We start from the raw sequence: 13402 nt of genomic DNA, 5'->3' as shown, positions 1-13402 counted from the left end.
AAGTGCTTTGCTCATTAATCCTATAACTGTTTCATGTATTTGGAAAACAAGATGCGAATGTGTCCATGATATAAAATTTAAAGTAGTATTGGATACACAAAACTTTCCTTTAGTTGATTATACCATTTACTGTAAAATGTCTCAAAAAAAATGACCAAAATTAGTTAATACTTTTTATCATTTATTTATTAACTATAGACTCATTAAAAATGACTCATACAATTAGATATATTTAAAATCATATCATTTAAAATAATATCAATTAAAATATTAAATGTTAAATTATATTTTACATCTGTAGAATATCCAATATAAAATCAAAACTGAATCTCTGGTTATGTTCCTGTAACAAATGAAAAATATGTTAAAATACTCTATACAGAGTTGTAATTTGTAAACCAATATTATTTGGCTTAGTGAACAATAAAAAAACTATTTAATCTCATGTTAATCTGAAATAAACATAACAGATGTGTGTATTGACTACTACAAGATGCAATAATCAGCAAAAAGTTATTACTCCATGCATTAACTATCCACTTTCCACTGTACCTGTGATGTTGACACCATTCACGCTAATTTCTAATGTTTTTATGTTTTGGAATTGGATCAAATAGAAAAATTCTTTCCATTGATTTAAACATTTTTTAAGAATTTTTAAATTATAGCTTAACATGAATGTACTCTTAAATAGTCCCTCTCATTTAATGTCTGTCTCTTCCGAGTAAATGTTTTCTTGTTTTGATTTTTTCAGATAGAAAAGGCTTTATTTTCAAATGACTAGAGGGCATTGGAAGTGTCATCATATTTTCAAATATGATATTAGACTCAAATTTTTACATGGAGCTAGGTAAGGTATTTGATTCTTTAACTGGCTTAACATCTGAAAAGCTCATTAAAATACCCAGAATTTGGAAAGAACCATTAATTCCTAAATGCTGATGATATTCATCTGTCCATACTTGTCATACAAAAGAAGCAAAAACAAATGGGGGCATGATTACCAGTCAGCTGAAGACAATCTATTATTATGTATGCTGTTACATACAATATAAAAGATTCATCCATTTTACTTGTACCTTCCTAGAATAATAGCAGTGTTCTACTGAAGAGGCATGGCAAAATCATAAAATCTAGAACATAAAATCACATGGTAGCTATTTACAGTTTCTTCAACAGCAGTAAAAAGATTTTCTACATGTAAGTATAATATGTACCAAATGCCCTCAGGTAGGATTGCAAAACTATGTGATTTTCCTTTCATACTATAGTTCATTATATATTTAAAGCACGTTATAATTTCCAACAAAGGTACTGTAAAGTGTTTAAACCAAGTTTCATTTAAAAGCTGTTAGAAGCCATGATGCTGCATGTGGCTTTGTTAATGCACAATGCTCATCGTGCTAAACACAGGTATGGTCCTTGACACATGACAGGCACATAACCAAGTCAGGTTAGTCAACAATTACTCATTTTAAAGTATTATTATTAGACTTTTGAAATAGTTATGCTGTTTTTTTCAATTCCTAGAATTTAGTAAAGCAAAATTCATTCTGATTTTCAGGTTTTGTTATTTTAAAAAATAAAGAAATTGTACCCACCAGGAGTGTGGATACTAGTTTCAATGCACTTTCACTTTCCTTTCTCTCAGCTTTCTTCTTCTTCTTCTTCTTCTTCTTCTTTTTCTTCTTGTCCATAAAGTAGAATGTATTTGATCTCTGCCTAAAGTCATGAGAATATTTCATAAAGTAATACTAATACTTCTCTGATTCGTCTTTATGGATTATGAAGAAAACTGAGTTATAGGAAATATTTTCTTTGGTCACATCACTAAAACAAATAACCAAGCTGCAACACAAACAAAAGGTGTATCGTGGTGATAAAGAATTCCAAAAGCAAACACTGTCTTGAAAACATGTGTTGTGCAAGGTATCTTATTTAGTGATGGGGAAGAAAAAAATGAGAGCTGGTCATCAATCAAAGTCTGATCAAAAGAGTTAAGTGCACATGTATCATGTATTATTATTTTGAGAATGTAAGGAATGAAGAAAACTAACATGAGTATTGAACTTCTATCTTTTTTTAAAAAATGAAATACAGAAATGCTCAATATCAGGGATTCATGTATCTATTTTTGATGGAAGTCAGAAAGCTGTTTCTATCAGCATGTTTTGCAACAGTATTCAGAATAATGATTTTGAATGTTAAATGACTCATTTCTTAAGTTAATTGTACATAGAATGTTCAATGTATATCAAAACTTAAAAGAAGTGTTACCTTGGATAACCATGTTGAGATAAGCTGAGAGGAAACCGTTTCAATATTATTCTGCTTGTTTGCTTGTCTTATACAGGTTGGAGGGAGTGAACTTTCTCTATACACAACAAAGAGAACTGACTCAAGGTCATTGCAGATGCGTAGCTTTGCATCTCACAGGGATGGTCACAGAGTCTAAAGTGCTTGTATTTATCACCTCATTAATGCAATGACTCATTAAGTAGTGTTAAATCTTTATCAAATATTTGGGGTAGAATGATGAAAACTTAGTTTACGAATGAGCAAGTGAGCCATGTTAAATTGTATGTTCAGGAATAAGAGTTTGTTGATAGCTGGGTAGCTGAGAATGATAACATTTTTGTCAACACAATTCTTCAAACATGCTTTGATTCCAGTTAAAAAAAACAATGTCAGGCAATTACAGGAACTGCTAACATTTTGATGGGACTTGAATTCTCTTCAATTTATGAAATGTAATGCCCATTGGTAAAGTTACAGTGGCTTTTAAGAGGCTTTTTTTTTTCACCACCACTGTGGGGCACTTCCTGAACAGCCCTGGACTTAACATTCTTCATATCCCCATGTGTTTAGTAGAACCTGTTAGATAAAGGCACTTGTTTCAGTCACATTCCCAGATATCAGATCAACCAGAAACAATCACTTTGTGCAATACGTTTACTCATTTTGCAGAAATTTTTTTTCGGAATTAAAGAGAAAGACAGGAAGAAGAGTAAAAATACTGGATTCTTTTAAACCGTTAGACAAAAGAAAAATAGTTGTTCAGCTGGTTGTAATTGCAAAATCTGTCTAGGTCTTGAAGGAATAAACCAGTGATTGGAAAAATACCTTTACACGGGTAGAACAAAGATAGGAAATCAATGGCAGTCGATAGAGTGTAAACAAGTCAAATTTAAGTAAAAGAAGAGTAGACACTTTTCATTATGGGTTCTTAGAAACCATTCCCTGCAGGTTTAAGTGAATCAATCAGAGTGACATTTAAAGTGGCAGAAGACAGCCTGGGCAATAGCTTCTGTGTTCCATAATCAGGTTCAAGTGCAAGGAAGGTCTTTGTAAACAGAGTTCATGGCAGTATTTTGTGCTAGAGGAACGATCATTATGATTGCTTGGGGACCCAGGTAAATTTCCAGCCTCCCTTCTCATCTCGGCGTACAAAGGCTTGTCCCTGGTGGAAGGAATGAGTTTTCACGTTGCAGTGAGGACTCAGAGATGTGGAAAATGCCATTTCTGTCTTGTTGGGTGACACATCCGCAGTATAGTAAGGACGAGGTTGCTGCTCCACTGGGGAGTTTGAATGCTGAGAAAGGAAGTGAAAATCTTCCCTGTGACTGGCAGTGCTGTGCAGTAGGACAGTTCTATCACCTCCATAGTCAAGGGGAAGTTCCTCTCGGGGAAAATTTTCATAAGCCACTGCATCATCTGCAAACTCAGAAAATGCGTTAGTGATTCTTCTGGGATGAGAGGAGAGGGCACTGTAGTTAGCTGATAAAGTGTCATCAATGGTGTTAAGGTCTTTTAACCCGAGTGTCTGAAGGACCCAGGGATCCACAGGAGGCCCAGGCTGGTCTGTACACTTAGCAAAATCAGCAGAGAGGTTTCTCTTGGCATTTTTGGGTTGGGAAGTCTCAGTTAGAGGGTATTTTTGCTGTTTGGGTTTCCTCTTCCCCTTTCTATATTTTCCATATGCTTTGTAGAATTCATCTGATGATAACAATTTCTAGGAAAGTGATATTCGAAAATTATGACTCTTTCAAATATTTATTAGTTACTTTCATCCTTTAGAAAAATATTCAAAGTTCTTTTATTTTTCAGGCACAAGTAGAATTGATAGGATAGCTTTTGTCCGTGATGTAGGATATGTGATGACTAGTTACAACCTAGAAACTTCATACGTTTTTATATTCTCAGAACAGAAAGGAACAGATCATCTCTTCAATACTAGAGTAACTACTACTATGATGATAATAGTGATTACAATTTCTTGAGCCATAATAAATAAATAAAATGTCATTTGTTGCAATTTATAAGCCATGACTAAAGACATTATTTCATCTTGCATAGATGCAATAAAAATTTCCATTAATGAAACAGGCATGTCAGTGGTTTTCTGGGGATACCATAATCGATGTTTAGATCCAGGCCACTTGAAAATAGACAAAACTTCTGATTCAAGCATCATACAACATTGCTTCCTCTCATTTTATTAATTTTCAAAGCACTCTATGAAGTATTCTATTCTATTATTATATATTGCATTATGTAATACTATAATATTATAAATCTTGGAAAACTGAGGCCATAATTGAGAAAACTGAATAACACAGCTTATTAAGGCAAGCTATTTATATATGAGTTAAAGAGAATTTATGTTAAAGACAGGAAAATGTGAATTAAAATTCAATGTAATTATTTATGGCTAATTTAAGAGTCTCTTAAAAAAACCAAAAACAAAACAAAATAAAACAACAAAAAAAACCTTAGTTGATACACTTACAGAGCAACTGAAGCCCTGAAAGTGATTTACGTGAATCCAGATAGATAATTAAAAAACACAAGTGTATTTCAGAAGTTTTCCCACTCTAGAATGCTACCCATCTGTGTCTTCTTAAGTAACTGTTGTCTCAGCAAGCCAATTGACTAGCATTTGATTCTTGAGAAATCTGTTCGTAACGTGTACTCAAAACCTGCCATCTGGATACTTCAAAGACATGACACATAAACATGCTCATGAAAAGCATGTAATTCATCAGGAAAAACCAATCTATCCTATAAAGGCACATCAAGGCGCAGGTATTGTACTCTTCTGCATTTAATTAAGAAACTTTACATCAATGCCATCCTTTCTCAAATTACCAGTCTGTTACCTACCTTGGCCTTTCCTTCAAGACATCTGACCAAAGTAGAATTCAGGTACTGTCTGAGGTGGTTATTTTCTTCGTGTAACCTAGCAAGTTCTTCTTCCTTCTGCACCAGAGTGTCTTGCAGCTGCAACAGGCAATGATGAAGGCTGATCCACTATATTGACTTTGAAACCTTAGAAACATACCAGTGTTCTTTCACCTGCTTGGACTTGATTATTTCTGTGTTTGTTTAATGAACAAAACCAAGGGAGCCCTCATCCTCAGAGACCTAATTTAAATCTATACCCCTGATTGTTCAGTTTTGTGTTCTGGTTTTTCAGTACATTACAACATGCCTCAAGAGATTATACAACTTTTCAACATGATAACTAACGAAATGGGGATCAGGCAGAGATAAAAGAAAAATAAGCTGCCTGAAATTGGTATGCATTTTTAAAATGTTTAAAGTGTGAGTCGAGAGAGAGAGGGGGGAAGAGAAAGAGAGGGAGGAGGAGAGAGAGAACAAATATGAATCTATCTACTAGATATCCAAAATATTAATCTTCAGGACTATCAACAAGCAAAATTTTGGAAAGTTTTGTAAATTGTGGAAAATCTTGGAAACCAACATCTCTTATTCCAAACACTACACATTTATTTATTTAAAACAATTGTATTGTGTATTGTTTGCTCTTTCTGAAATCCATCTGAGATAACACTGCACAAGGAGGTCATCTGACTAACATGTGCTGAGGTGGGGGCTTAATTGCAGATCTGAGAGAGAGAAAAACTCCGTTACATATATCATTTAACATGGGGAAACCTATGCTTAGCTTTTCTATGGGGAAATGTACTACACTGGATGAATATCAAATTCAAAACAGAAGAAAAGCATTATAACACTGAAAGATGACTTTGTAGAAGAAGGGAGTACATGCCTGAAACGTGGCCAATGCCTGTATTGTGGCTACCTACCTACACATACCTGTTTATTTCTGTAGAGCTGAGAAGAAAGTTGAGTGTCTTCCCAGGAGCACAAGTCCAGAACAGGAAACTGTGAGTCACTGGATTGTTCTATGGGAAAAGAAAACTAAGTGAATATTCAAGTTTGTGTGGATTAAGAAAAATCACCAAATTACTTCAAAAACCTTAGTTTGTTCAATTACCTTTCTAAAAATATTTCTTACCCCCAAGTAGAAAACCAGAATATTTAAAGTTTTTAGAAAATGCTAGCAAGGTATGAGAAGTAAATATAAAATCCCGAAGTGATTATAGAGATGGATATTCTAGGAGTTCACATTTTTCTCTGATGTAAGTGTTCTTCTGGTTAACTTTATATAACCAGTTACATCATTAATCCACCCAAATATTTATTGACACCTGCCAATCCCTGACACCACTAAACATAATGTTTCAATTTCCCTATATTTTCTAAACTTTGCATTAAATGATATCATGTTTGGTTTTATAACCACATTTTAGTTTTGGATGCTACTCTGCTTGTGTGCCTATCTGCCTACCTCTTAAATCTGAAGGACACTAACTAAGTGAAATTTAATATGGTACACCTTCCACATCAAAATAATTTTTATCTTGCTTCTCTAAAGACTTATTTGAGTTACCCAAAACTATACCCAACACATAAACTGTCTTAACTGTTTTTTTCTGTATTTCAATTTTATTTCTACCTTCTTTTTCATATGTAGTACAGATATGATAGATATGATTCTTTGCTTTCTGTGTTAAGTCTTCGGTTACTGAAATAATTCTAGTGGGAATAGAAAGAGGAGAGACAGGAACCTGACTAGCACTCCACTATCACTGGCATTTGTAGTATAAATCATGAACTGAACAATTTCCTCCCTAAATATAACTGTATCTCAAACTTTAGGGAGGGTGGTGGGATCAACAATACAGATTTTTACTTATGAGATATCTGGAAATTTTTCCCAAAACTTGATTGCTAAGACAGAAATTCTATTAATGTCACAAGTATACTTCACTGAACAATGGATCAAAATTATAGTGTTCATCATTTTCCATCAATGCTATACTTCCTTTGAAAGTTGAAGTGATTTTTCTCTGCAAGGGAATCTTTTTTCCTAATATCAAGTAATTGTTTATAGAATTTCCTCTGTGAAAAAGAAGATAAAATTAGTCTTCTTGTTTTTCCGTCACACTCAAAAGATTATTTAATTGCTCTAAAAAGTTTCTAAATTATACCTTCCCTTCAAAAACATTCTGCTAGAGGGCTGTTTATAAAACCTCGACCCAGACACAAACTCCCTCAGAGAATTTGGAATCCAAGAATTCTAAAATATAGGGAAGAATATTTGGTGTCTAGTAAGCCAGGGCATAGAATTCCATTTTCATTCTTTGTCAGCTGATTTACAGCTGTAAAATTCAGGAGACTCTGGGGTGACTTAACCTTCCATGCCATCCCTTCTTTCTGCAGGAACCGTAGCCCATGATGCTTTGCAGTCATGTGTACTAGAAAGGGCTCCAATCTACAAGGAAAGCAGAAGAGCAGAACTTACCCTGTGCCTGCGGTGCTTGTTGGGGCTCTCTGTCGTCCAGGAGACCAGCAGCCCAGAAAGAGACCCAAGTATCCGTGGAAACGTCAACATTAGATTCCGATGTTGTAGTGGAATACGGGCAATTATAGCTCTGGCTTCCTACAAACTGCTGGTCTTGGCAAGGTAGAATGGTGTTCTGTGAAATTCAGTATGAGGAGTGATGATATTGAGGAGGGGATATCCCAGGAGATAAGGTGATGGGGAAAAGAGTGGGTGAAACATGAAGAAATCATTTACAGCACATAAAAAAAGTGAAGGTTTTAGGTATAGATCTGGACTAAGTTTTTCAGTTGCCAAACTATGATCACTAAAGGGTAAGGCGTTCCTTAGTTTACTCACTACGATTCTGGGCCCTTTGGGCAAAGAAAAATTGGCATTGGATAGACCAAAGTTTTAAATGTTTCAGTGGATTCTCTACTGCAATGCATCTATTAGCTTATCCATGATCAAAGTTTAAGGAGTTCTATTAATGATTTAAAGTCATAAGAACTAGTTTGTTGTCTCCCACAAATACCTTAATTACATGTCCAGTAATCCTGAAAGATGAAATGGACAAGACATCATGTAGACTAAGCTCCTCATTTTAGTTGTCAAAAATTCTTACTTCTTCCATTACTCATTCAACGTATTACTGGATCGCATGTGGATCTAAACAATTTACTTTGTTATATCTGTGTATGTGTGTATATTTCTCTGTGAATGTGTGCAAGTATATACAACATGTATACATTAAATTTTCTCCTGTGAACTACAAATCCAAGCACAGGAGGGCATCATAAAGTCATTAAAAGTAAAATAGAACCAAGGCTGAAAGTAGGCATCAAAGACTGAAAACATTAGTTCTCAGCATCATCGCACTCAATGCCCTTCCCAAGTCATTCTGCATCCTAACAGCATGACAGGTATTATATCCAATGCACTCTGATCTACAGAATACTCTCCCCCCCAATTCTCAAACCTCAAACACGGTCTTTTTAAATGCTTAAACAGGCATAAATACACAGGCATCCTGGGTTAATTTGTACAATAGCTCACTCTTAATTATTTGTCAATGTTTAATCAGGTAAAAGCCATTCATTTCAGTAGAACCCAGTTTCCAACAAACTCTTTGATCAACACAGGTTTTTGTTGATTTGGGGTGTTTTCTTGGGGGAAAAAAAAAACAGGGAAAACAAATGGAAAGGAAAAAAAGTTAAGTCAACTAAATCATATTTTATTAATGTTTCCAGTAAGTTAAATTTTGAACAACAAAAAAATCCAGTTCTGAAGCCAGTCCAGCTTGGGCCCTGCATACCAAAGAAATTCAGCCAAAAGTTTATCAAGAGGCATTTTCTTTTATTCTAAAAGCATGTTTGCAGACTCCTTCCCTGAGGTTATTATTGGAATCAGAGTTAAGCTATTATGCAATTGACACCTGAGAAGAAAACAAACCCTAAATACTCCCTGAGTACTTCAAGTACAGGTGTTTGCAAATATGTGCGTATTGTGGAGGAAGGGGTAGCCTGAAAGTGAGTGCAAATGGACAGTGAAAGTTAGAGGGAGGGGAAAAAAGTGAGAAAACTAGAGATCTCTAAGGACCAAATGATGAGAACTAGAAAAAAAGAAAGAAAGAAAAGAAACTACAGAGGACAGTAAAAGGGAGTTGAACAGGCAGTGGAGAAGGCCTGTTTGAAGTAGCAGGTAACAGAGCAGTCTTGCTACCAAAGTATAATGAATCTAATAGCGAAGTTTTTGAGCTTCCAGAGACCCTCAGGGACTAGCTAATTCCAGCTTCTTACTTACCATGTTGCAGTGGAAGAAAACGCGGCAGAAACCGAGCCCACTCTTCACTGTGTCGTTAAAGCCAATGGGAGATTTAAAAGGATCCGAGGGGGCGGACCTGGGAGAGAGAAGTTCTAATGTGCGGGAGCTCCAGGTGACGTGGGGAACATCGAGCAAGCGCCGCCCTCTGATTTGGCGCAAGGCTGTCAAACTGGTGACGTGGGTCAAGAGACACTCAACAGAAGCCACAGTCATTTACACCAGGGGAGGCTACCGCGCTGGGATCTGCCAGTCAGGGACTCTTGCCGGGGCGCGGGGCGGCGCAGCAGCGGTGTCCGCGGCTCTCCCGCATCAGGTTGAGCAGCGATGCTTTCACATGCGCACCTGTGCAACCCCACAGCCTGCCCAGCGACGGACGTCTGCAGTGGCAGTGACCTCCCAGCCACCCGATGAGGCAGCCAGGATTGAGAAACCCCTCGCCCTGCAGCTAGAAGCAGGGCAAGGCTCAATGGCAAATCGACCCTGGTCTCCGCGGCTAAGGTCTGGAAAAGCCCGAACTGGCGTCTCGGGGCATAGGGCTGCACTGCGGGAAGTCCGTCCAAGGTACCCCAGCGTTCCTGTTGCTTCTGTGCGTTTTCTGACTAGGAAATATATTGATTTCAACGTGCAGTATCAATCCTCTATGTGGAGCTCCCCCTTTCACACACAAACATTTCTGTTTAATATTCTGTGTTTCCCTCCATTCCTGGAGTATTCTACGTGGAGGTGACAGGTCTGCATTCCATGCTGTGAGCTTCAGGAGAAAGACACAAAGGTGGCCTCTCCCTTGCTGCCCATGAACTCCTCAGCACCTACAGCAATCCTGCATAGTTCGTGCTTGATAACGATTTGTCCAAAGAATGAATTAATCCACAAATTTAGGAATCTAAAGTACATTTCTTCATATTAAAATGATCTTTCTTGTCAACTATTCATAGGTAAGGTAGTGTAATTGACGAATTGTGTATGCTAATATTTTTCAGTTTAAGTAGTTGATTTCACCTGTGTTTTCAATTGTTGTATTCTCGTGACATATCCTGTTGTATTATTGTACAAAATAAGGGTTACACCATCTTCAAAATCACACACCTACAAATCCTAGGAATTTCATATTTCAACGTACCAGCTATACGGTGGGAGGTGGGTACTCTTAATGTCCCTGCTACACAGGATAGAGAAGGAAGCACTGAGGTTAAGAAATTGGACCACCTGGGCCGTGCGCGGTAGCCTAACAGCCAAAGTCCTGCCTTGCACGTAGCTGGGACCCCATATGAGTGCCGGTTCTGAACCCGGGACGCCCTACTTCCCATCCCTGCTTGTGACCTGGGAAGGCAATGGAGAATAACTCTATGCCTTGGGACGCTGCACCCACATGGGAGAACCGGAAGAGTCTCCTGGCTCCTGACTTCGGATCAGCTCAGCCTTGGGCCGTTGCAGCCACTTGGAGAGTGGGTCCGTGGATGAAAGATCTTCCTCTCTGTCTCTCCTCCTCTCTGTATACACGACTTTCCAATAAAAATAAATAAATCTTTTTTTAAAAAAAGAAAGAAAAGAAACTTGACAACCTTAACACAATTAGGCAGTAGCAGATTCAACATTTGTACCTCTGGCTATGGCGTTTTTATTCTCACTACTTTCCACATGGTAGTTAACCCTAACTTTTTTATACCTAGTGTGATAGACACTTTGGTTCTGTTCCTCTGAAATCTGCATGTTAAATGTCTAAATCCAATATCACTATACTGGAAGTCAGGGCCTTTAAAGAGTCAACAGCCGGTCAGTGAAGAAGTAAGAAGCATCCTCAACCCAGTTAGACTGGTGTTCTTATGAAAAGACGAAGTTACACCAGGAATGATACATAGAAAAGCCGTAAGAGGGAACAGGCTCATGGCATCCTTTGAACTGTGAAGAAGGAAAGCTTCTGGAAGAACTGACAGCCCTTCTTACATCTTTATCGTGGACTTCTGACCTCCAGAATTGCACGTCAGCAATTGTCCAGACGATCAAATCTGTGGTATTTTTGTTGTGGTAACTCTACAAAAACTACTTCATGGAAATAAAATTAAAAAATACATTCATAGTGTTTGGAAAAAGTTTGAAATTCATGAATTTTCTCCTGACACACATTTTCAATAAACTGTTTGGAGACCCCTTCAAATAGGTGTGATGTGACAACAGGAAGCTTCTGACTCTGGCTTGCCAAGTTCTTTGTCTCAATCAGTTGTAGTTTTTTTTTTTTTAATGCTTTATTAGTTTGTTTGCATTTTATTTAAAATCAAAGATACAGAGACACTAGAGGCAGTGTTGTTCCATCTGCTGATTCACTCCCCAAATGTCCTGATGGATCTGTTAGGCCAAAGCCAAGAGCCAAGAACTCAGTCAGGGTCCCACATAGGAGGCAGTGGCTCATGTTTTGGAGCCATCACCCGCTGCTTTGAAAGGGCATGCATTGACAGGAAGTTAGATTTGAAAGCACAACTACTTCAATATGAGGTGCACATATCCCAAGTAATGTTCACACTGTGATGATCCACCCACCCACAATTCCCATTACAACATTACTTTTTGTTGTATGTTTCTTATTGCCTGCACCACTCAGAGAAGTAACTGGCACACAGCAAATGCTTATGAAGTGCTCTATGACCAATATTAGGAAAGGAATGAAAGAGAAAGATGAGGACAACCCCGGTCTCTGTGAGGTCCTTCGTTCTTGCTTCTATAATCCTTATTTAAAAACACTTTTAAAATGGAGAGTAACAGAATTAGAACTCACTGCCTGGAGAGGGTAAACTAGATTATGAAACAATAACTCTCTGTCGTGGCTGACATGAAAGAACTGTTTCTGCTCTCAGATTAGGGACAAGGTTGCACTGGCGAACAAACCCAGGGAGGTAACGGAAACGAATGAACTTTAGATAGTGAGTATTGTTGAGTAGCTTAAGGTAAAAAAATAATAATTAAAAAAATTGCTCATGCTTGTAATGCTGTCAAAACACTGTTTCAGGGGAGGGGAAAATAAAAACTGAGACAACAACAACAAAACTAAGACTAATTAGTTCTGAGGTGAGCAGCGGGAAACACAAGAGGATGGAGTCATTTTGATGCTTGGAGCTGTTACAGATGGGAAATGTGAACCACTGGAAGGTATAATTCTTTACCCTCAAAATAATACAAATGGATAATAGAGCAAATATGCCACAATAAAAATACCATAGATGCTTCCAAAATGCATTTAGCTTCTAATTTCTGTTGCATGCTTTGAAACTGAAACACCTGGAGGTGTATTAACCATGTCTCCAAATTCTGGCGAACAATCTGGTTGATTGGTCAAGTACTACCCACCACAAATTCTCCAAAACTCCTAATTCACTGACTTAGTAATGAATAGTACCAATTTTCACTGTTCGATATAGGAGATTCTGGTTTGAATATTTGAGGAAACCTCAAGATTTCATGGAAAATAGAATTAAAAGATAAGTTTAGTTGGGTGCAATTTTTTATTGTTTTAAAACTATGGGATGCTTCACGAATTTGCATGTCATCCTTGCGCAGGGGCCATGCTAATCTTCTTTGTATCATTCCAATTTTAGTATATATGTTGCCTAAGCAAGAATGCAAGTTTTTTTAATCTGTATTGTTTTCAAAATATTGTTTTCTGTGAACTTGTTGAAACTCAAATAATTATAAATTGAGATGATAGATAATTTGTCTTGCTTGAAGCTACTTTTAAAATGAAAGGTACTTTTAAAAACAGAGTACGTGGCAAGGCTGAAGCTAGACATAGATAATTTTTTTAAAGTTTTCAAAGGATTTTAAGCAAACAAATGTTTTGCCAATCATTAACTACTTTAGCTTAGTAGCAATGTACGCCAATGCGGTTTTAGACAAACA

The 13402-nt window shown here is 37.0% G+C and overlaps 1 protein-coding gene and 1 non-coding gene across 2 annotated transcripts; both read right to left on the bottom strand.

The window, feature by feature from the left end:
• Positions 1-2543: 2543 nt before the first annotated feature.
• GMNC (geminin coiled-coil domain containing) lies at positions 2544-9690 on the bottom strand. The gene is made up of 5 exons (XM_012929105.2): positions 9494-9690; positions 7673-7847; positions 6121-6209; positions 5164-5280; positions 2544-4012 (listed from the first exon to the last, which is right to left on the bottom strand). The coding sequence occupies exons 1-5, from the start codon at positions 9494-9496 to the stop codon at positions 3392-3394; spliced, it is 1005 nt and encodes a 334-aa protein (XP_012784559.1). The 5' UTR covers positions 9497-9690; the 3' UTR covers positions 2544-3391.
• Positions 9691-13018: 3328 nt separating this feature from the next.
• Positions 13019-13121, bottom strand: LOC118758934 (U6 spliceosomal RNA). The gene has a single exon (XR_004995883.2). It is a non-coding gene; the product is annotated as a U6 spliceosomal RNA (small nuclear RNA).
• Between the last annotated feature and the right edge of the window lie 281 nt (positions 13122-13402).

Source organism: Ochotona princeps, chromosome 3, assembly GCF_030435755.1.
Source record: "Ochotona princeps isolate mOchPri1 chromosome 3, mOchPri1.hap1, whole genome shotgun sequence".
Taxonomy (NCBI): domain Eukaryota; kingdom Metazoa; phylum Chordata; class Mammalia; order Lagomorpha; family Ochotonidae; genus Ochotona; species Ochotona princeps.
This window is presented reverse-complemented; position numbering and strand designations above follow the sequence as displayed.